The 25,461-nt window shown below is 37.7% G+C and overlaps 1 protein-coding gene and 1 pseudogene across 1 annotated transcript in view; one reads left to right on the top strand and one right to left on the bottom strand.

The window, feature by feature from the left end:
• LOC107753614 (pyruvate kinase PKM-like) overlaps positions 1 to 8,861 on the top strand; it is a 22,603-nt pseudogene extending 13,742 nt beyond the window's left edge.
• A 4,737-nt stretch (positions 8,862 to 13,598) lies between these two features.
• Positions 13,599 to 25,461, bottom strand: part of LOC107753613 (potassium/sodium hyperpolarization-activated cyclic nucleotide-gated channel 3-like) — a 27,677-nt gene continuing 15,814 nt past the window's right edge. Inside the window, exons 5-9 of the mRNA XM_016569817.1 lie at positions 21,637 to 21,783; positions 21,288 to 21,528; positions 16,940 to 17,104; positions 15,574 to 15,922; positions 13,599 to 15,032 (exon numbers count right to left, since the gene is read on the bottom strand). Coding sequence (XP_016425303.1) covers positions 13,832 to 15,032; positions 15,574 to 15,922; positions 16,940 to 17,104; positions 21,288 to 21,528; positions 21,637 to 21,783 — 2,103 coding nt within the window. The 3' untranslated portion in view covers positions 13,599 to 13,831. The remainder of the gene's footprint in view (positions 15,033 to 15,573; positions 15,923 to 16,939; positions 17,105 to 21,287; positions 21,529 to 21,636; positions 21,784 to 25,461) is intronic.

Below are 25,461 nucleotides of genomic sequence, written 5' to 3'. Positions count from 1 at the left end.
CAGCAGTTGTGATTGGGGAGCGTTAACTGCATTAAATATTTTTAACGCCATTAAACTGGAAAAATTAATCGCCTGCGTTAACGCGCTAATTTAACTTATCAGTATTGGCCACTGTTTAAATATTTCTTGTTCATGCTTATTTTCCCTGTTTGTACTTTTAGATTACATTTTCTGTCATCTTATGCTCACTTACAGTTAATATTTAAAACATTTGACACTCATTTTTACTGTAAATAACTTTTTTAATGCAGTACCATGCTGACACCATCAAGAATGTTCGTGAAGCCATTGAGAGTTTTGGAGCTGGTAGCATTGAGTACCGACCAGTGGCCATTGCTCTGGATACCAAAGGCCCTGAGATCAGGACTGGACTTATTAAGGGCGTAAGTATAGCGTCTTGTTTTCTGATGTTCTTCTCAATTTTTTAAACTCAGACCTCACGTATGTATGTGGTTTCTTCAGAGTGGCACTGAGGAGGTCAAGCTTGTCATAATCAAGATAATCAAGCTCACTCTGGATGACAGCTTCAAGGACAACTGTGATGACAAGATTCTGTGGAAGAACATTAAGAACATTACAAAGGTGGTGCAGCAGGGCAGCCATATTTACGTAGACGACGGTCTTATTTCACTCAAAGTTAAGGAAATTGGTGAGGTCCAAGTTCAAGTTCAATGAATCTCACCTATCATGACCACATAGTATTTTCAAGCCTTTGGAACGTCACAGCAGGACTGTGTTGTTTTAACATTGTTTAATGTTCCAGGTTCTGATTTCCTGAACTGCGAGATTGAGAACGGAGGCATGTTGGGCAGCAAGAAAGGCGTGAACCTGCCTGGGGCCAAAGTTGACCTGCCTGCAGTGTCTGAGAAGGACATTCAGGACCTTCAGTTTGGTGTGGAGCAGGGTGTCGACATGGTTTTTGCCTCCTTTATCCGCAAAGCTGCTGACGTGCATGCTGTCAGGAAGGTGCTTGGAGAGAAAGGCAAAGACATCAAGATCATCAGCAAACTGGAGAACCATGAGGGTGTGCGCAAGTGAGTGATAATAGAAATACATATTAAATAAATTGTAAATATTTGTTAATATAAATAAACTGATTATATAATAATTATTACATTTCATAATATTTTTATTATATATTAAAAAAACAAATTAAAATATTGTAATATATACATTGAAAATATTTTTTCATTAATTTTTAATGTAGAAATATCCTTTCAAAAGTTTGGGGTCAGTAAGATTTTTTTTTCAGCAAGAATGCATTCAATTGTCATTCAAAAGTGACAATAAAGACATTTATAATGTTACAAAAGATTTCTATGTAAAATAAATGCTGTTCTTCTGAACTTTCTATTCATCAAAGAATCCTGAAAGAAAATAAATCACAGTTTCCACAAAAATATTAAGTTGAAACATAACTGTTTTCAACTTAACTGATGATAATAATAAATGTTTCTTGAGTACCAAATTTCAAAAGGATCATGTGACACTGAAGAATGGAGTAATGGCTGTTGAAATTATATTTTAAAATGTATTCAAATAGAACAGTTATATGCAAATATTTCACAATATTACAGTTTTTACTGTATTTTTGATCAAATAAATACAGCCTTGAATAGCATAAGAGACATCTTTAAAAAAAACATGATGCTGAAAAGCATGATCAAGAAGCCCCGCCCCACCCGTGCCGAGAGCAGCGACGTGGCCAATGCCGTGCTCGACGGTGCCGACTGTATCATGCTGAGCGGAGAGACCGCAAAGGGTGAATACCCTCTAGAGTCTGTGCGCATGCAGCACCAGGTACTGTACCATCAAGAGCGCCACCTTCTGGCTTTACCTCACTGGTGCCTGATAAGTGTACTAATGCTAATGTTAATAATACACAGTAAGTTTAGCTTGCTAAGCAGTACATTCATGTAATCTCACCCTAAACCTCTTAACTCCAAAAGCAAATCTAGCAAAACTAAACACTATCTAAATGCTAATGCTGTAGCTGTATCTGTACTGTGTACATGTATTAATTTTTAATGTAGAAATATCCTTTCAAAAGTTTGGGGTCAGTAAGATTTTTTTTTCAGCAAGAATGCATTCAATTGTCATTCAAAAGTGACAATAAAGACATTTATAATGTTACAAAAGATTTCTATGTAAAATAAATGCTGTTCTTCTGAACTTTCTATTCATCAAAGAATCCTGAAAGAAAATAAATCACAGTTTCCACAAAAATATTAAGTTGAAACATAACTGTTTTCAACTTAACTGATGATAATAATAAATGTTTCTTGAGTACCAAATTTCAAAAGGATCATGTGACACTGAAGAATGGAGTAATGGCTGTTGAAATTATATTTTAAAATGTATTCAAATAGAACAGTTATATGCAAATATTTCACAATATTACAGTTTTTACTGTATTTTTGATCAAATAAATACAGCCTTGAATAGCATAAGAGACATCTTTAAAAAAAACATGAAAAATGTGTGTCTGTGTGTGTGTGTGTACATATATATGTGTATGTATAATATATAATGCAACAATATATTGTATGTATACAGTATATAAATTGGAATTTATTTCAAAGTGGGCATTCCTTACTGTAAATATGTGTTGTGTTTTGTAGATTGAGTTTGTTGCTCTGATTATTTCTTTATTTGCATTTCTTTATTTGTGTAGGTATGATGAGATCTTGGAGACTAGCGATGGTATCATGGTCGCCCGTGGAGATCTGGGTATTGAGATCCCAACTGAGAAGGTGTTCCTGGCTCAGAAGATGATGATTGGTCGCTGCAACAGGATTGGCAAACCAATCATCTGCGCCACACAGGTTAGGACAGACATCATGCAGAAGCGAGTGAGCCGGCTCAGTTCAGCCAGCACAATCTGACTGTCTCTTTGACTGACAGATGCTGGAGAGCATGATCAAGAAATTTTACGAAGCTACGAGAATACTTTTTGTGCGCGAAAAAAAAAACAGACTTTATTCAACAATTAGTTCAGATCAAAGTGCAAACGACATAAACAGCGTATCAGCGTGACGCAGCTGACACAATGGCACCAGGGTGACGCGGAGGAGACTAATTGTTGAATAAAGTCGTTTTTTTTTTCTTTTGCGTACAAAAAGTATTCTCGTAGCTTCGTAAAATGACGGTTGAACCCCTGATGTCACATGGATTATTTTACCGATCTCCTTGCTTGTAAGGTCATAGAGCTCTCATATTCCATCAAAAATATCTTAATTTGTGTTCCGAAGATGAACGGAGGTCTTACGGGTTTGGAACGACATGAGGGTGAGTAATTAATGACAGAATGTTCATTTTTGGGTGAACTATCCCTTTAACTGTAACCCTTGTGAAAAAGAGTTATACTTTAGCATACATTTATTATGGAAATAATACACTTAAATATACTTAATAATTAATAATATACAGATTTGGGGAAATTTAGCATTACATCACTTGCTCACCAATGGATCCTCTGCAGTGAATGGGTGCCATCAGAATGAGAGTCCAAACAGCTGATAAAAACATCACAATAATCCACAAGTAATCCATAAGACTCCAGTCAATTAAAGTCTTGTGAACTGAAAAGTTGTCCAAATCCATCATTGATGCTTTTTTAAATTTCAAACCGTTGCTTTTGGTTAAAAGAGTCCTCTATCCATAATATTGCTTTTTCCAGTGAAAAGTCATCTCATCTGAATCAGGAGAGAAACATGCACAGATCAAGCATTGTTTGCAAGTGAAAATAGTCCAAAACAGTTCTAAGTGAATATATCTGTTAACTTTGATGCGAGAGGATGACAGGGGATGGACATTTTCACTGGAGGAAGCGTGATTATGAAATATGGACTAGTATTTTTGCCAGAAACAATGGCTTAAATTAAAATGCCTTAATGATGTTTTTTTTTTTTTTAACAAACATGCAGCTTTTAACTTTACAAAACTTTAATTGATTGGACTGGAGTCGTGTGGATTACTTGTGGATTATTGTGATGTTTTTATCAGCTGTTTGGACTCTCATTCTGACGGCACCCATTCACTGCCGATGATCCATTGGTGAGCAAGTGATGCTAATTTTCTCCAAAACGGTTCCAATGAAGAACTAGAACTCATCTACATCTTAGATGGCCTGAGGGTGAGTACATTTTCAAACAATTTTCATTTTTAGGTGAACGATTCCTTTAAGTTCAATTTTTTTTTTTTACAAGGGTATGTTAGCCTTGCAAGTTCTGTGCTTTGACGTGCTTGTTTCTGTGCCATTTGTAATTAAGATTACCTGTTGGGCTGGTGTTGCGACGATTTCTCTCATGCTTTTGAGGAAATGCAGCACTACTTCTCTCACTACTAAAGGTTTCTTCTCTAATTTATCAGCAAAGGTTTTTTTATCATTGTCAAACTGAATAGAGCTCCATCAAAATAAGTGCTCTGCTGGTACCAGGACACCAGTGATGGTATCAGATGGTAATACTGTGATATATACAATGGAAATACAATAATAAGGTTCTTGTCTCCTCATATGTGTCATTTCTTCACGTTGCATCAGATCGCCCGTGAAGCCGAGGCCGCTATGTTCCACAGGCAGTTATTTGAAGAGCTTCGCCGTACCACCCATCTGACTCGTGACCCCACTGAGTCCGTGGCCATTGGTGCAGTGGAAGCTTCCTTCAAGTGTTGTGCCAGTGCCATCATTGTACTCACCAAGACTGGCAGGTCAGAGAAGCTCTCAATAACCCTAAAGGCTTACAGTGGCATTTACACACACACACACACACACACACACACACGGTTCTAATATTAGGTACAGTGACCTCTACTCAGTGTCGTGCACATGAGATTGTAAAACATATGCATGCATTGTAAGACGCACATCTTCTTATGCCAGTTTAGAATATATTTAACACTTAATTGTATAATTTGTGTAGAGTTAGTTTACTAGCGGTCTCTTGTTCACTCTCATATATTATCCGTTTTGCCCTGTGGCTGATCGAAATGCATCTCATTGCGCCGAGCGAGACAGTCTGACCTTTGCAGGCCTGAACCTTGACATTTCATAGGCTAATTTAAACTCCTTATTCACTTGTCCCACAGTAGGTTGCAGAGAGGCAAAAGTGCACCCTCACTGGGGCTTGTATGCAGGAGTACGTTTTTCCGGCTGACTCCAACCAGAGCAGATACAATTTCATACCCAGCATTTGCTTTTTATCTATTTATTGCATGTATGTCTGGAATATTTAATTCTGATTGGTCAGTTGCGTCATTATATTGTCAAGTATTTTGTATAATGGCAGCTAAATTATATAATTGATGTTTTTGTATACTTATGCTAGTTTTATGCCTCTTACAAACCTCAGTCACTTACTAAAGTAATTCCAACTCCAATTCCAACTCTTTAAGTTTATTTGTTTGGTAGGAAGCCAAATTAAGGGGGATAATGCACAGTCAGCCAAACATTATTGCAAAATAAAACTCTTCAGGAGAACAACATTTTCAAAAATTATATGTTATAAATATATATTATTATAATTATATATTATAAATTATATATATTTATTATATAAATATACATTTTTTCCCTTTATTTATATCTATTTATTGCATGTATGTCTGGAATACTTGATTCTGATTGGTCAGTTGCATCATTATATTATTAAGTATTTTGTATAATGGCAGCTAAATTATATAATTGACCGTTTTGATGCATAACTATGTTTTTATGCCTCTTACGAACCTCAGTCACTTACTAAAGTAATTCCAACTCCAATTCCAACTTTTTACGTTTATTTATTTGGTAGGAAGCCAAATTAAATGGGGATAATGTACAGTCCGCTAATTATTATTGTAAAATAAATCTCTTCAGGATGAACAAAGTTTTTAAAAAGTTGGAACATACTGTATTTCTATATGTATTTTTTTTCTTTCTTTATTTTGTCCATTTTCAAAATTATGCTATTATGCTCTGTAATGTTATAGCTATGTAAATAAAATAAATTATTATTGATATTATTTTTAATTACATTTTAAATTAAATTAGCAACTTTTAAAATACATGTATATTTATAATATTTAAAATATATATATTTACATGCTACATGAAAACAATAAAATACAGTCATTTTAGTAATGAAGTCATTCATATTAGCAATGAAAATATTAATATAACATTCATCAGATTATTATTATTACCTAGTAATATTTTATAACATTATTGTAATTAACAGTTATTATTGTGGTTGTTTTTAAATATATATTTTATCATGTGTTACATATTAAACTATTAAAATACATGCTTCATGAAAACAATAAAACACAGTCAACAGTCATGTTCTACTAGCTATATATATATATATATATATATATGTGTGTGTGTGTGTGTGTGTTTTTTACATGCTTTGTGAAAACAGTCATGTTTTACTAGCAATGGAAATATGATTATAACATTAATTAAAATGTTGTTATTAATAATAATAATTCTTATTATTACCTAATATTTCCTAACAATAATACAAATTATTACAATTATTATTATTGTGGTTGCTTTAAATATATATATATATATATATTTATAAATATATATTGTGTTACATATTAAACTATTAAAATACATGCTTCATGGAAACAATGAAACACAGTCATGTTCTATTAACAATGACAATCCTAGGTAACATTAGTGCTCATCTTATCCTTGACTCATTATAATTATTAATATTAATATTATTATTAAGAATCAAGTAACTTATCATTATTATTATTTGTATAATAAAGTTTTAATATTTTGTGTCGACCTATAATAATTCTTAATATTTTTTGTCACCCTGTCTTTGTCTCCTCAGGTCTGCCCAGCTGCTGTCCAGATACAGGCCACGTGCTTCAATCATGGCTGTGACCCGTAACGGCCAGACAGCCCGGCAGCTGCACCTGTATCGCGGCGTCATCCCCATCCTCTACACCAAACCTGCTAATGATGTGTGGGCTGAGGATGTGGATCTACGTGTCAGCTTCGCCCTGGAGATCGGTAATGAGACATCCAGAGAAATCTAGCACTTCATTTGGCCTGACACGAACAGACGCACATTGATTTAGTTAAAGTCATTTACAGAGCAGGTTCCCTTTTAAAAGGATGCTGGTGGCAGCTACAGAAAACCATTTGAGCACTTTACTTGGTAAATTTTTTTTTTTAAATAGTTAGCCAATAATCTGTAGTTTACATATCAGTAGTTGCACACACTTATAAACAGAAAGTTGGTTTGGACGCTAATACAGTTGTCTTTATAGTTATAATTTTTGGTGTAAATGGGCCTTAAAGGATTATTCACTCCAAGAATGATGACTACAACCACAACTATAACTATGAAGTTTTAAGAATAATTCTGATTCTATACAATAGTGAAGTCCACAACACAACTATAATGATAATGACACAGAGGGATGATATCATTGGAATCCCTTTCAGAATTATTTTTTCCAGGTGATAAAACTTTGACAGCCAATCATAATCCACTAACTTTACAACATAACTGCAGCGTGCGCTAATATAGTTATCGTTATTGTTATCTGTTTAGTTATCATTCTTGGTGTGAACAGCCTTAAAGGGATAGTTCACCCAAAAACTCACCCTCATGTCGTTCCTCATGGGTGCACACTGAGTCCGTAATTTTCATCCGAAATTTTTGCATGTTGAAAAATAAATACGACCTCACGTTGTGTCAATCATGTTTACACACTGCCTCCGAAACTTTCGTCCGTCATAAAAAAATTTGGACCGGGTTCTCAGGATTGGATGGGACCCAGTATTACCTTTCTTTTTCTCTTTTTAAAAAGTGAGAGGACAACAAAATCATCCTCACTGCTTGAAGACGCCATTTAGTACTGTTTTGCGATTTTTTTCACAATGGATTAATACGCATCGGACTCAGTTTCTGTGTATAACAAATTTTTAGGATGACGAATGCGAAAAAACACATACGTGTGCAAGGACCTTTAAAGCTAAAGCTAAAAGCTAACGTATTTACTAAAAGTCCCAAACTGCAATTTAACGTCAAGTTAAAGGTAGGGTAGGCGATTTCGGAGAGGCTAGCAATAGCAAGCTAGCTTTGAAAGCATATGTTCTCACACTCCCTGCAAATCACTCTCCAAAGCCACACCTCGTACCAAGGGCTATGATTGGACAAACATTTTATGGTCCTACGCCTTCCACAAACAATATAAATACATATAAATACATTTAGACCACTTAATTTAGTGATTGCTATCAGGATGTGAAGAGACTTTCAACCAGCATAACAAAAAATGTTTTTGAACCAAATCACCTACCCTGCTTTTAATGTAAAACATGGGTTTAGATGTGATCAAGACTGTTTGATAAGCATATATCAGGCACTAAAGCCATTTACCCTTGTACTTGAGTTCTTATTTACATCCTCCATTTTGATTTTCAGGCAAAGCCCGGAAGTACTTCAAGTCTGGTGACGTTATCATCGTTGTCACAGGCTGGCGTCCAGGATCTGGCTACACCAACACCATGCGCATTGTTGTGGTGCCTTGAGCTCAACCTCATGAACTGTATCCCGCACCCCCAACCCCCAGTATGTTTTCACATGCAAACATTTTGTCAGCTGTTCAGCCTCCAATGAAGAGATTCAAGTCCCAAAAATAGACTTGTGGTGTCTGCTCACATGCTTAAACTCCCATCAATCTCTTTTCATCCCACTGGAAAATTATTTTCATCAGCACTGTACTGTATGTGTTTACAGTGACCTTTTTGTATCATGAGATATTGTGGAATTACATTATTTTTCCCTGTATGTTTTATTCTTTGTTGTTTTTCTTGTTGAAAACGATTAAGATGCATATCGTTTTGTTCACCGTTTGTTTTCATATATTGTCAAGGGCAAATGCCACAATAACGCCACCCCGTGGACTATATTGAAAATACAGAATCTCGATAATTAGGTCAGTCCAATGTCATTGCTCTGTTTAAACTTCTAAATAACTCCTGATGCTAAGGAATATCGAATAATTTCAGAAAAATTATATTGAATGTATGCTACGTGCTTAGCATTATGCACATGTAATAGCTTGGATTAGAAAGCTCTGATTTGCCTTCAAGGTCTGTAGTCAATTAGCTGTAATATTCAAAATTACCCCTTGAGAGTTTAAGGAAGATAATTTAATAATAAGTTGAGGCTTTAAACAGACCACTAGGGGTCAGTGTGTAATAGGACATCCAAGGCACAGCATTGCACGTTATTAAAAACCAAAAAGCAAACGTCCATAATTTATTCATTTTATTTATTTAATTCATTTGGATAGCGAAAAGACACAAAATACCCTGACTATTCCTCCGGGAGGAGGGTACTGAGAGAAAATGAAAGAAGAAGAAGAAAAAAACCCCAGCACGGACCTAAGTAAAAACGTCTCATACGTGCAGGAGCCGCTGGGATGCAGGGTGAGTCAGCAAGTCCTGATGCGCAATTAAAATTCATAACATACTGGGTAACTTTTCAAAGTTTCACAAGGGCCGACAATAAGGGGAAACTTCAGATCATCGGGGTTCATTCCAGTCTAGGGATCCATTTGGCATTAATATTACGGAACCACGCTGTAATTAGCAGGGCTTGCAGTCTGGGTGTACCTTGGCTGCATTGTCAGAGTGACAGGGATCAGCTGGCCAATTTGTATGCAAATAGGGTGAGGCTTAACCAGGCTTTGATTCGCCAGCAGTGCTCGCTGACATCAAGCCGCTATGAGTGGAATTCTTACGAAGCATCAGCTCCAGTGCGGAGACAAAGTATAATAGCTGCCATAAACATAATTTCAGCCTTTGGTGTGTATTCGGTCAACAGTCCTTCACAAGAAATCTCTGCTTGGTTCCACCACAGGGAGGAGAATACTTCTCTGGTGAGCGCTAGATCTGAGCGAAACATACAGATTAGATGCTCTGTTTCGCGATGATACTGATAGGGGTTAGACATTGCAGTTTAGTGGGGGATGGAGAGCAGGACAGTGATCCACTACTGTCTCAGGGAAGTGAACGATGCTATCTCAGTTCCCCATTGAAGCTACATCAAGTGTCAGAAGCGCTGGAATCAAGGCTCAATAGCTGGGAGAACTGAGTGCATTGGATTTTCAAGGACACGACCTTGTGATTCTCTCCATCTGTGGCAGTGTTACAGAAGCCATGTGCTCGAGATGATGTATGAATGCTAGAAATGCAAATTAGGGCTGTCAATCGATAATTCAATAATTACGTTTAATTTATTCATATTAATTGTAATAAAATATAATTAAAATATATCAATATTCACCTTATTTTTCAGTGCAGAAGTAGCCTAAGCAATTTCCTGCGAGTGTGCGAGACTTCCGATTTATTAGCCACTGTAGGTAAACAAGTGGAAGAATACTTAACAGAAAACTATTTGTGCTGCAAACCAATATGTTTATTACAGCCTAATGTTAGTAAATTATATAATACAATAACAAATATGTCCACGAGTGCTCTTAAAGCAACAGTTCATCCAAAATGAAAATTTGCTGAAAATTTACTCACCCTCAGGCCATCCTTGATGTAGATTAGTTAGTGTCTTCGTAGGGACAGATTTGGAGAAATTTAGCATTACATGACTTGCTCACCAATGGAGTGAATGGGTGCGGTCCAAGCAGGAAATAAATGAACTTTTCCACGACATTCTAATTTATTGAGATGCACCTGTACATCACAATAATCCACAAGTAATCCACAAAACTCCAGTTCATCAGTTAATGTCTTGTGAAGTGAGTGAAATGCTTAATCTCTAAAAAGGCATTATCAAATTCAAATATATCCTCTATCCGTAATATTCTCCAGTGGAAAAAGTTGTCTTGTCTGAATCAGGAGAGAAATATGCCGAAATCAACCACCATTTACAAGCAAAAACAGTCCAAAGCAGCTCTTAAGAGTTAAAATGCCTTAATGATGGATTTTTTTTTTACAAACACAAGATGTTAATTGGACTGTAATCGTAGATCAATTGTGATATACTGTAATGTTTTTATCAGCTGTTTGGACTCTAATTCTGACGGCACCCATTCACTGCAGAGGATCTATTGATGAGCAAGTGATGTAAATTTCTCCAAATCTCCATCTTATTGGATGGCTTATGGGTGAGGTAATTTTTAGCCCATTTTCATTTTTGGGTAGTGTTTGTTGTATTTAATATTAGTAAAAAATAAAATAAAATAATGTGGTAGCCTAACAACACTAATAGAAATCTAATAAAATATGGGTATGCTTCCTGGTCAGAGAGAAATAAATGACATGCACACTTAACAAAGAAAAACAATAAAATTTAATTTTTTACAATTATTTATCGATTAACATAGTTCAAATGAAATATCATATAGCTATACTCATGAATATTCGTACATACATGATTATTCAGTATTCATGATGAACATTATATTCTGTAATATTTTGAATCTGAAGCATGTCATATTATATATTGTTACCATAATTATCATCATCATAATCATGATGCAGTGAAACACTGACCAAATATGGCAAGTCTGGTCATCTTCCAACTCAAAAAAATAAATAAATAATAACTGACGGCAGTTGTTCATATTCAATGTGAAAATATTGCACTAATATGTCTATGAGTTCTAAAGGGGACATATTCCAGGAGGACGCTGGTTAGGAAGGAATTTCTTTTTTTGATGAACTGAAAGTGCACTGTAGACTGATGCATAATGACGCAACTTGTCCATCGTGGATATGCCATATGTCTTAACCATTTTGCCATACAGTGACCATAAATTCTGTTTTGGATTATTACAATTCTCGAACACCAAAAAGGAATGAGCATCCTTTATGAACACATAGGCCACCAATACTTCTCGGTAATTATGTTGAATTATGCTGTATTTTTAAAAATGCTACTGTATAACAATCATTAATGATACCTCACTTTGGTTATGATAAATAATAAATGCACAGAATATTATAAAATGCTACAACATAAATGCACAGTAAAACACACCTACTGTACACACACACTCAGACCTGAAAAAGAGAAATATTACAGTGTAATGTGTGCTCTGTAATACTAACAAAAAGCTCTTTGACGCTTTGATATTTAACTCATTAATATTCAACATCACGTATAACACTCTCATTTGCATTTTGCCTTGCAATTTTATCCGACTTCAATGCAGGGAATGATGTTAACTTGGAAAAAATCAGGGTCTGAAAATGAAAATAATGATATGATAATCAAATGCATATTGCAAGAATGGAAGAGAATTGAGTGGAAGGACCGAGTGATGCATAATGACAGTATCTGCAGACTGATGATGACAGTATATAGTTTAAATTATGAATATATAGATTAACAAAACACACACATACACAATAAATAGATATATACATAGACATATAGTATAAAATCATATAAATGATACAATATATAATAACCTGGGACAAAGCAGGGAATTTTCATGATCCATCTGTGTAAGCTTTGCTCAAAAGGAAGGACACTTAGAAAAATACTATTCCTCCTTTTACCACCAGCCACATATGGCATATCATAGCAGGTGCTAGGCTAACTATTGTGTTAGCAGAGTTGTTTTTATTTTAGTCTGCTCTACCTCTGCTGAAATACATTTTAAATGGTTAAAAATGTTTAATTTCACAGATATGAAATACAATACATACTAACCAAAACATGTATTGCACAACCAGAAAGCATATATAACTTCATGCAAATTGTGGGGTATAGGCTTACTGCATTATATAAAATGTGCATTTGAACAGATGCAAAACAGAAATGAAACATACAAACCCAAATTCAAACGTGACTTTGTAATTACAGTTCTTAACTCATAAGCTTTGGTAACTGCAGTGGGCTTTTTTATAACAGCGTCATATTATTAGTGTCATTGCCATTGTCACAATCACCCAGTATCTTTTGTTTGACAGGAAGAAAGCTGCAATTTAGAGTTCAACCTCCGTGCATGTACAAAAACCAAGCATACAGTTTTATTGCTTAAGTACTGCACAAGTTCACATACAAAGCACATACAAAATGATTGCAAAACATTCTTAATATTCTCGGTTCTGTTGTGGAAGTGAGGGTGTCGTTCCCTGGTGTCCAGACACTAAGGCAGTATTGTTACAAAAAGGAAAGGCCATAGATACTGAGCAGTACTTCTTCGTCAGCAAGGAGGTATGTATGGGGTCAAGGTCTAGCGGAAAGATCATACTAGGTCTAGATAATTGGGATGTTGAGGGCTAGGTTTGTTTGTGTATGTGTGAACGTTTCTGTGCACCTGTGTGTATATATCTGTGCCACCTGCCCAGAGAGACCTGTACGGCGTGTTCTTTCATAGTGACAGATGATGCCCGACTGACGAAGTGCGACGAATGTAGCTTTGCTTCCCTGACCCAGCATAATTCCCTCCTTTAAAAAGAGCACACTATTATAATGACAATAGCAATCGCTCGCGCACACACACAATCACAAACATACGTACGTCCTTTAGAATTATTACTTTCAAGTAACTTTTTTGTTTGTTTTTTGGAAGTCATAATTTGCATATCCCTATACAGTCTTATCATCAGACAATAATATTGCAAAAATTACTGACAGAACTTGGAAGACAAATTTAAGTCACACCTTCATTCTTCGGTCAGTTTTGTTAGTCCATTCCTTCTTTTGGCATTACAAATAGGGAAGTCACTGGACCGATAGAAATCTGAGTCAATGAACATACACCCTCCTTCTCTGGTGAGAAATGTCAGTGTCTTTGACGTATTAAAAAACATTGCTCACTCATCGTAGGAGGGTGCAATCCATTCTCACAAGTTCGATGGGAGTTTGGGGTGCAAGCTTGGAGTCCCAGGGGTGGACCTGTCACTAGATCCATGGGCTGGTGACCCACCTGATGACCCAGTCTGAGTTATGGACAACTTGGAAGTTTGTCTTGATAGGACAACGTGACCAGGTATTGAGCTAAATGGTTTCATAAGGGGAGGGGGTGACGGGAGCGGCGAGTAACCTGAAGCAGATCCTCTGTGATGGGATAAGTCCGGTGGTTGAGGTCCTCTTCCAGCCGGCTTGGACTTTTCAGGTAGTCCTGGGCTGGGGAGAGACATGGAAATGGTGCTTAAGTCTTGGGTAGGTAGGTCAACTAGAGATCCGCCCCTTTCTCTTGGTTGAGGTGGCGGTGGGAAGAGTGTCTGAGGGGTTAGGAGTGAGCTTTGGGATCCAGAGATGCTAGCAGGGTGGCTGTGCATGGACATTCTCATCTTCTCCACTGTAGGACTCTGACATGTTGGGGTCCAGGCTGAAGGTGTGCTACATGGGGACGCATTTCCGGACCCATATTGTGCAAGGGAAGCAAGAGCAGATGGTTCTTGGGAAAGCTGGGAAAGTACATCCGTCTGTAGACCAATCTGAGCGTGTTGGGACGGGAAACTTTTTGGACTCAGGACTTGTTCAATAATGCTCCTGGGGCGGACAGGGGACTCTGTTATAGGAGACTGAGAGGCTGTCCTTACAACTTTATTCAAATCTTGAATTGGTTTTGTTTGTTGAGGAGTTGGCTGAGCTGAATGCAGTTGGGTCAGGATTGGACTTACTGAATGCGCTATCAAAGGAGTAAGGGTGGACGAAGGGGGAACTGCAAGCTGGACAGCCTCTCCTCCAATTGCTCCTTGTTGGAAGAACCCAGGAAGTGTTGCAGCAATGCCAGGGAAAGACGCCTGAGGAAGTTGTGGTTGGGAATGAAGTTGGGCAATACTGAAGTCTTTGGACCCGTGGGAAGCAAGGGGTCTATGGGGGTAGAAGGAAGACTCTGTGATGTTGGAGGTGGTGGTGGTGACTGTTGTTGTGATGGTGGATGGCAGAGAGCTGGAGGATGGTGGTGGAGGTGTGGAGGTAGATGATCTCTCGGTCCTGAGTGTGTCCAGAATTGGGGTCTCCATACAAGAGCTGAACTGCGAGCTGGTTGAGGAGGAGCCACCAAATGCAGCAGCACCCGAAAGTGCAGTTGGGAACCTTTTTACATACCCTGGTTGGTCTTTCAGAGAGCCAAGCAGCGGGACAGGGGGTCGGAAGAGGGTATGGGGCAAATGGGGGTGGCGAGTTAGGGCAATGGCGACTGAAGTGGTGGCTGCGGCAGCTTGTAGAGGAGCCTGAATAAGAGGTGCCCAGATGACGGAGGTGTGGGAAGATGGAGTCGCTGCTGGGTGAGGAGCTGGAGGAGGTGTCTGTATGAGGTGGGCACAATGGGCCATGTCCCTGTCATGCTGTACAATCTGCTGGATGATCTCATTTTCTTGGTAGTTCAGAACTCCGGAATTGAGCAAGGGGTCTATGGGGGTAGAAGGAAGACTCTGTGATGTTGGAGGTGGTGGTGGTGACTGTTGTTGTGATGGTGGATGGCAGAGAGCTGGAGGATGGTGGTGGAGGTGTGGAGGTAGATGATCTCTCGGTCCTGAGTGTGTCCAGAATTGGGGTCTCCATACAAGAGCTGAACTGCGAGCTGGTTGAGGAGGAGCCACCAAATGCAGCAGCACCCGAAAGTGCAGTTGGGAACCTTTTTACATACCCTGGTTGGTCTTTCAGAGAGCCAAGCAGCGGGACAGGGGGTCGGAAGAGGGTATGGGGCAAATGGGGGTGGCGAGTTAGGGCAATGGCGACTGAAGTGGTGGCTGCGGCAGCTTGTAGAGGAGCCTGAATAAGAGGTGCCCAGATGACGGAGGTGTGGGAAGATGGAGTCGCTGCTGGGTGAGGAGCTGGAGGAGGTGTCTGTATGAGGTGGGCACAATGGGCCATGTCCCTGTCATGCTGTACAATCTGCTGGATGATCTCATTTTCTTGGTAGTTCAGAACTCCGGAATTGAGATCCCGTTGGACCTTGTGCTGGAGTACAGAGTTCCGTTTTCCTGAGGACATAAAAGGAAGACAGAAATGCATGGATAATAAACTCAAGAATGTATTTTGATTTAAGCTTTAAACATGTCAACATGTAAGGCTGGGAAAATGTACATGTTTATTCGATTTTAAATGATGCTATTAAACAAATATTATTTAAATTATTAAAATAATATCCTTACATGCATTATCAACATGAAATCAAAACTGACCAAATTTACTGTCTTATTGTGAACTATATATCTGCGCATCCTGCTACTTTCCTTTTCCATGGACACCACTTCAGCTGGGGGTGTTCATTCCTGCTCCAGGAAAGCCACCTTCCAGCAAATTGTAGCCCCAAACCTAATGAAACACACCTGAATGAGCCAATCAGTGGCTTTAGGGTCGTTAGAAACTTCCAGGTGGGTGTGCTGGAGCTAAACGCTGCAGGAAAGTGGCCCTCCAGGAGCAGGTTTGGACACCCCTGACTGAAAGGGATAGTCCACCCAAAAATTTTAAATATGGATATTTTTCTTACACAAATGCATAATTCAGTTAATAAAACAATTCAGAAGGCCTTTATTAACCCCACAGAGCCGTGTGGAGCACTTTTCATGATGTATTGATGCACTTTTTTGAGTTTCAAAATCTCGACCCACATTCACTGCAATTATAAAGCTTGGAAGAGCCAGGACATTTTTTAATATAACTCCGACTTTGTCTGAAAGAAGAAAGTCATATACACCTAGGATGGCTAGAGGGTGAGTAAATCATGGGGTAATTTGAATTTTTTCACAGGAGTTGTGAGATGAAAGTTAGTCAATAGACACAATTTTCTCATTAAATATACTGTTTCAATTATCAACATCACATTATGAAAGTAAAAATTATGAAAGTTGCAAACTGCAATTCATGTTGATTTCAGACTGAAAAAATTACAATAAAAGCAAAGGACAAGATGCGACCGCTTATTAAACTCTCCACTCTTCAAGGACATCTCAGAGCAGCTGTGAAAAACATAGGCCTATTGAACTGACAGCTCTCACCTATGCGGTCAAGCCGATCGAGGGCTACGGTCTCAAAGGCGCGTCGCATCATGGGGTACTCCTCCAACACCTCGTTGAAATGGTCCACAGAGAGCGAGTACAGACGACAGTATGTGTCTGCTCTTACGCTGGCTGTTCTTCTGCCTCGAGTCAGCAAACAGATCTCTGTGGACGTTTTGCAACATGAGCAAATTGAAAGCCACATGGGAAGAACATGCATCCTACTCTTCTTGTAAAAGCAACCATGCGGAAAGAACATGTACAATTTTACAAGTATATATATATTTCAATCATGACAACTCTCGGAACATTTTGAGTAACTCTGAAAGCGCGCTGCAGGAATCTCAAGTGAATGCTAGCCAGCCATATAAATACAAAGCAGTAAGCTCATTGGCTGCATATGCGGCATGAACCAATCAGCTTGTGCCAAGTCATTTAACTCTCTGAATATCATCAGTTACGTTAACACCCTGTCAGAATGCGCCATCTAGAGTTTCATGACTGAACTATATATATATATGTACTTTTATGTATATAAATAATAGAACGAAGAGTAAATAAATGAATGTATGAATGGGTATACCCTAGTATCCAGCCCCTAACTGAGCATTAAACATAAATGTTTCTTCAGCCTAAATTTAGAGCACTCCAGCACTATTAATATGTGCATAAATTCACAATAGTAGGAACCATGAATTAAATATACTTGCTGTAAATGCAGTGACTCAGACTTTATATACTTTGAGGCTGCTTTTTTGAATGGTCTTTAAAATACCATTTTGACAGCTTCGAGTTGTACTCAGCCATCATCTGTCCAGTCAGATCACAGAGTAAAAGCTCTAATCCTCAAATACAGAGGAAATTTCTAAGCGACAGACAAGCAGGAGGTTTGAGGAGAGGACACAAGGGACTGTCAACACTAATGTGGTAATTGGGTGTTCTCAGTCAGTATCTCGCCTTCGCACCTAAGAAATACAGTTTTACTGTTTCCCCAAAAGTTCACTGACTAGTTCATACCATTTTTAAAAGCTAAAGAAGTGAATTTGCGTGATTCTCTGTACAACTTTATGGAAATTGTACAGTTAAAGCTGCTACGCATTGTTTGACAACTCCCACAAAGCTTCACCACTGAATTGCATAAACTAGATCACAGTTTTTTTCTTGTTTTAAACATAAATCTCGTAATGTCTTACAACAAGCAATGACAATTACTTATTAATAAACCTAATTAAAAATATATTCTGATCGAAACTGATTCTGATTGGATAACACATGTGCTCAGGTTCATTTAGGCTGTCAGACTGTCACAGAAACAAAGTTTTACTGCTCAAGACAACTATTTCATTGATCGGTTAGGTAGTCAGAACATTTATTTAAAGGGATAGTTCACCAAAAAATGAAAATTCTGTCATTAATTACTCACCCTCATGTCGTTCCAAACCCGTAAGACCTTCGTTCATCTTCAGAACACAACTTAAAATATTTTTGATGAAATTTAGGAGCTTTCTGATCCTGCATAGACAGCAACACAACTGACACGTTCAAGGCCCAGAAAGGTAGTAAGGACATTGTTAAAATTTTCCATGTGACAAAAGTGGTTCAGTCATAATTTTATGAAGCTACAAGAATAATTTTTGTGCGCAAAGAAAACAAAAATAACAACTTTATTCAACATTATTCTCTTCCATGTCAGTCTTCGTCAGAACTCCGGCTCCTGCATCAGCAGCAACACGCGCGTGCGTCGTGATACTCTCGTGAATGAGCATCAAAAACTGACACGGAAGAGAAGACATTTTTGTTTTCTATTTGCACAAAAAGTATCTCAGATTTCATCAAAAATATCTTAATTTGTGTTCCGAAGATAAACGAAGGTTTGGAACGAGATGAGGGTGAGCAACTAATTACCCAATTTTTCATTTTTGGGTGAACTATCCCTTTAAATAAATGTTCTTACTACCTAACCGATCAATGAAATAGCCATCTTAAACAGTAGAACGTTGGTAGTGTGATAGTCTTTAAGTGTTGTATTCTAATAATAACAGCTTATAACGCTTTTGAAATTACTAAGATATTTTTTTATGCTTGCATGCGTGCAGCTGATATTAATGATGGGTACTGAAAAATAAGAATACTATGGGGATAAACAAGGTGCTTTTGGACCTTCAAGAACCTGAAAGATAAAGTGGTGTTGTTTGGGAAAGACAGAGGGGTAGAGGAGGCTGTAGAGATTATTCTCATTCTCTTTTTTCTCTCTGTCTAGTCGTCATGGCCAGAGTCATAAAGAACATGCTGCCAAGAGCCACTCCATCAGAGCACACACACTCACTAGCACACATCCTGAGGTGGAAAGGGGGGAGAAGGGTGGTGTGAGGGTCGGGGAAAATGGAGAAATACAAATAAAGAATCAATGACATGGTGCATAAAAATGCAAAGACAACATGGTTTTGAACACATTTCCACAGTGATACCAATGTTTTTGACTTTATTATGAGGCTTTCCATTGCTATTCTTTCATATACCATTAAATATGAATCTCATATTCATATTTCATGGTGTATAAAAGTATAGCAATCATATAGTGCCATGAGATATCTGCTGTGGTTTCCTTCTCAATTGATTATTTGATTATTTGACTGCCGACATTTTTACACATACAAATTTCTTTAAAATGAATTGTATACATAGTAATTGGAATAACTGAATTAAAAATGCAAATAAATAAATTGTATACACTACCGTTCAAAAGTTTTGGTATGGTAAGATTTTTAAATGTTTTTGAAAGAAGTCTCTTATGCTCACCAAGACTGCATTTACTTGATCAACAATACAGCAAAAACTGTAATATCGTGAAATATTATTAATATAAAAAAATGTAAGTATAATTTAAAATGTATTTTTATTCCTGTGATGGCAAAGCTGAATTTTCAGCATCATTACTCTAGTCTTCAGTGTCACATACTCCTTCGGAAATCAGTCTGATATGATGATTAGCAGTTTATCGATGTGTAGTAGTTTATCAATGCTGAAAACTATTTTGCTGCTTAATATTTTTGTGGAAACTGTAAAACATTTTTTCAAGATTCTCTGATGAATACACAGTTCAGAAGAAGAGTAAGAACAGCATTTATTTGAAACATAAATGACTGTCTTTGCTGTAAATTTTGATCAATTTAATGCATCCTTGCTTCTTTAAAAATAAATCCTACTGACCTCAGATTTTGAAAGGCATTATATAAAATATAATGTGCGCAATTTGTGCGCTGTTTCACATTCTATTTTTTTTTTTAAATAGGAAAATAGTGGACAGTATACAGCATACTGTATACTTTGCAGTGTGTAGTACTAGTATTGTATTCTCAACTTAACCAGATAGACAAGAGAAAGAACAGATGACATATGGGGACTGGGTGAGCTCAGTACTAGGCCAGAATCCAGCCTGCTCTCTTTTCTGCACTTTCACACAGGGTTTATGGGAAAAGAGATTATGAGCGGCTTGTTGAACATGTAATGACCTCAAACAAGCCTGGGCAGAAGGAAAGGGGTTTTTTGGAAAATATGATGAAATTTTTTTTCTTGACTAAATCTGCAGCTCACTGATAGCACAAACTACTTAGTTGTGATCCCAGAACCGCACAGGAGACAGTAATAGAGTTTATAATGGCACAGAACGCCAGGAAAGAGGCTAGCTTGCATTCGGAGACCAGGTGGTGTATAATTTATTTCAAAATATTTGCATCACCCTCATTTTCTTCAGAAAATAGAGCGTGTTGATTTGTTTGGTAGACTCACTATTTGCATACAAGGTAAACTATAATGTGAATAAATTGTATTTTTGCTATTTAAAAGGCATTTAATAATGGACTACATATAAATGATGTCTTCATAAATGCCAAAATTAAAAACAGAAATTGTACAAGACAAAAAAAAAAGAATAAATCTATGTGGATTCGAACAATGGTAATGAGAAAAACTGCAGTGAAAGCCTCTGATGACAAGGCTCAGCTCAAACTGTTATTTTCCCCTCCTTCCTCAATCTTGTAAAGGGAAATTAATTTCATGAATGGTTAACTTATGCTGGGTGAGGAATTTCCCCAGGCTCCTAAAGCGTGGCCATTCACTGATTTGGTTCCCTGGGAGAACCAGCCGATAACACTGAAGAACATGGTGGTACCAGCCTGAACATTAAGCACATAAAACCTCTCTAATAAAAACACAAACTTATTTGCTGCAACTTCAATGCCAATTCATCCGCATTAGCTTCTAAAAGAATCTGCTTTAAAAATAAAAAAAAGAATCAAATGAAAGTTGCATCAAACCATCCAATCCAACAATATCAGTGTTTTCTTACCTCCAAAGTAAGACCCATCCGAGATCTTTGTCTCTTTGCTGCCCTTTGTCAGAACAGTTAGTACACCGTGTTGGATGAAATACATCTTCTTGCCAACGGTCCCCTCTTTGATAATGTAATCTCTTGGCTGGAATACCTCGAAACGTAACTTGGTGAGCATGGAGGTCACAAAGTTGGGATCTGCGTTGGCGAACAACGGCATGGAAGCCACAAGCTTTCGGCAGTTAAAACTGATGATTTCCTGTAAACGAAGAACGTCAACATAAGTGGATAGAACCGTTCAATACTAGAATACAAGCTATATATGCAATGAAAGTATACACTAACTGGCTTATATGTTACTACTAACCTCTCTGAGTGGTTCGTTCAGTTCTCCCAGAATGCTCTCCTCATCGAACATCTTCCCCTGATAGCGATGCTCATAGTAATCATGAATCCTCTGCCGCATGTCTGCAGGAAGTTTGTGGAACGACATGTACTGCTCCACCTGCTTGTACTGTACAAATGACATATACACTATATTATCAAACTGAATATTACATATTTGTGACCCTGGACCACAAAACCAGTCAAAAGGGTCAATTTTTTTTTTAAATTGCCGAATAAATAAGCTTTCCATTGATGTATGGTTTGTTAGGATAGGACAATATTTGGTTGAGATACAACTATTTGAAAATCTGGAATCTGAGGGTGCAAAAAAATCTAAATACTGAGAAAATCGCCTTTAAAGTTGTCCAAATGAAGTTCTTAGCAATGCATATTATTAATCAAAAGTTAAGTTTTGATATATTTATGGTAGGAAATTTACAAAATATCTTCATGGAACATGATCTTTACTTAAAGGGATAGCTCACCCAAAAATGAAAATTTTGTCATTAATTACTCAGCCTCATGTTGTTCCAAACCCGTAAGACCTTCGTTCATCTTCGGAACACAAATTAAGATATTTTTGATGAAATCCGAGAGCTCTCTAACCCTCCATAGACAGCAAGTGTCCTTACACGATCAAGGCCCAGAAACGTAGCAAGGAGATCGGTAAAATAATCCATGTGACATCAGGGGTTCAACCGTCATTTTACGAAGCTAGGAGAATACTTTTTGTGCGCAAAAGAAAAAGAAAAACGACTTTATTCAACAATTCGTCTCCTCCGCGTCACCCTGGCGCCATTTTGGAGAGTATCCACTGAACGTAAATTGCGTATGCTGTTATGTGTCAGCTGTGCCATGCAGATACGTTGTTTTCGTTCTAATCAAAGCGTAAACGATGTAAAAACAGTTGACACAAAACAGCATACGCAATTTACGTTCAGTGCATACTCTCCAAAATGACGCTAGGGTGACGCGGAGGAGACGAATTGTTGAATAAAGTCGTTTTTTTTTTCACCGATCAAAAAGTATTCTCGTAGCTTTGTAAAATTATGGTTGAACCCCTGATGTCACATGGATTATTTTACCGATCTCCTTGCTATGTTTCTGGACCTTGATCGTGTAAGGATCCTTGCTGTCTATGGAGGGTCAGAGAGCTGTCAGATTCCTTCAAAAATATCTAAATTTGTGTTCCGAAGATGAACGAAGGTCTTACAGGTTTGGAACAACATGAGGGTGAGTAAATAATGACAGAATTTTCATTTTTGGGTGAACTATCCCTTTAATATCCTAATGATTTTTGGCATAAAAGAAAAATCGATAATTTTGACCCATACAATGTTTTTTTTGGCTATTGCTAAAAATATACCCAAGCGACTTAAGACTGGTTTTGTGGTCCAGGGTCACATTTATCTACACATTCAGCAACAATAGTCAAAAAAATTCTAGAGGAATGTGGACAGAAATGCTAATGATCTATAATTTCTATAATCATTTGAAACCATTTTTTAAAGACCCTAGTGGGATCAAATATGATACCAAATAACATCAAGAAGATAGACAGACAGACAGACAGACAGACAGACAGACAGATAGACAGATAGATAGATAGATAGAGATCAAACAGAGAAATTCCAGCTTATCCTGTTGTTAGTTTATCCAGAGTCTTAGGATCATTGCCAAATCAAAGATCGTTTCCAAACCAAGAATCTCATTGACACCTGATCCTTATTTGGAAACAAAAAACAAAACAAAACAACAACAAAGAAAGCAAAATAAAAAGCAAAAAAAAAAAAAACATACACACACACATAAAAAAACAAAAATAAAAAATGACATTTTCCAAATTAAAAAAATTTGTTCATTATCACAAAAAAAAAAATACAAAAAAATTAAATGGCACGTTTCTAACATTATAATCATTTGCATATGCACAATGGTACAAATATGGTAATTATTCATTACCGTAGTATATAACAAAGTACTGTGATATTACCATATGATACCATCACCTTACAATGGTACCGTCACTTCTTTTTTAAAGGATCACAGTCCAATATTTTTGTACATGGAACAAAAAAACTCTTAGTAATCTGTTGTCTTTTTTAGTAATTCATTGCTTTTTTTATAGTCTTGTCATGTATGATTTTATGATTAGGAGTGAATAGGCTTTAAACCGTCCGTAGACCCTGAGGTGTTGTTTCTAACTACACAGCTACAGATAAATAAATATTGACTAAATGTCCTGCAAAACAATAGCTCGGTCAGTGTAACTGTCCGGCTCCATATTACCGGCAGCCTTCCCAGGCTCCATTTGCAAAGCTCGGCAGTATTTTCACATCAGCGGCCATCTCCCCATTTATCATTGTCTTTCTGTTTGTCCCGTTGTGTCTTCGAAACCGACAGAGAGCGTCTGCGGCACTGCGGCTCGGCGACGTTACACCTTTGCTGTCCATTCTAATAAACTTTGTTCTGTCACTAGCCATTTTGCTTTCTCTCTCCCGCTTCCATGAACTCCTGTCTCGGATGCCGACGGTAGCTGGTTCCAATGTGCCCTTCACCACATGCTAATGTTCCTGCCATGTCAGCTGTGAACATCTCCTCGGTCTCTCCGAGTGGCTCTTCTATTATCATATTCAAGGGCAGGGGACAAAGCCAGCAGGAAGAGTTCAAACAACAGGAAATTATGTCACGCTATACAGTTAGGTTTCAACTGCGAAGCCCGGCGAGGGTGTGAAGTCGCTCGCCGAAATGCCAGCGTAAGGCGAGCATGACTCATGGTGTCGGGAAAAAAGTGTGTCATTGGAATTCGTCCTTTTTCTGGAAATGGATGCTGGTAATCGCATTGACACTGAGGAGAGTGGTGTGGAAGCCCAAATACAGCAGGTAATGAAATCGGCAGCTAAGTTAACAGGACAAATTGACAACTTCAGACATTTTTTATCCCTGTTTAACTCTACCTAAACAAATCTTCCTCTCTCTCTCTCTCTCTCTCTCTCTCTCCTTGTGTTTGTGTCTTCAAAACCCTCTCGAACAGATGTGGAGAGGAACTGTAAATTATGTACTGTGAAACCATAATCAAAAGCGTTGGCCTTCATGCATTCAGCTTTCGAGAAAACAAAACACTTGCTCCAAACACCGCATCGTTTTTAGAGGAAAGAGGAGGAAACCTCACATCAATACGCGCTTCTGTATCAACAATGCAAGTTGCCACGACAACCGCAGTCGGGCTGAATTGACTTGAATCTTTTAACACAGCAGAGGTCAAAGCACTTGTATTTTCTTCTCATAGAAAATGACAACAGTTCAATTACCACTCCAGCACACTTACAGACACGATAAAACCGTGCATCGATCACCGCAGAGGTCAGAAACCTCCACGACTCGCGAACCGCTCAAAACTCACGAACCCTCGTCGTTTTCCATTTTTCTCTCCACTCGTCTGCTTGCGACCCTGGTTTTTCTATTTTTAAACGGGACTTCAAAGGCGTTCTCGGATCTCGGAGTGAAGAAATCTCGTCTGCTGGGAATTCTTTACAATGCTCAACAAAGTGGGAAACGGCAGCTGCCCACCCTCATTAAAATGATCTTTGCCTTAATTGCTGGCTTGCCAATGAAGATTCTATTTTTGGGGTTTTTCTATTAGTATATATTTTCTACAACTATAAAAGGAATATAGAAGACAGTTGTAACATTTTAACTACTATTAACCTACCTGTCATCATTTAGTTTAATAAACAGTTATATGTTTGAAATTGAAATGCACCATCAATATAATATAATATAATATAATATAATATAATATAAT

This window comes from Sinocyclocheilus rhinocerous, unplaced genomic scaffold (genome assembly GCF_001515625.1).
Source record: "Sinocyclocheilus rhinocerous isolate Xijiao unplaced genomic scaffold, SAMN03320098_v1.1 scaffold200, whole genome shotgun sequence".
NCBI lineage: Eukaryota > Metazoa > Chordata > Actinopteri > Cypriniformes > Cyprinidae > Sinocyclocheilus > Sinocyclocheilus rhinocerous.
Note: the sequence above shows the minus strand (reverse complement) of the source record. Positions and strands in the feature narration are given on the sequence as shown.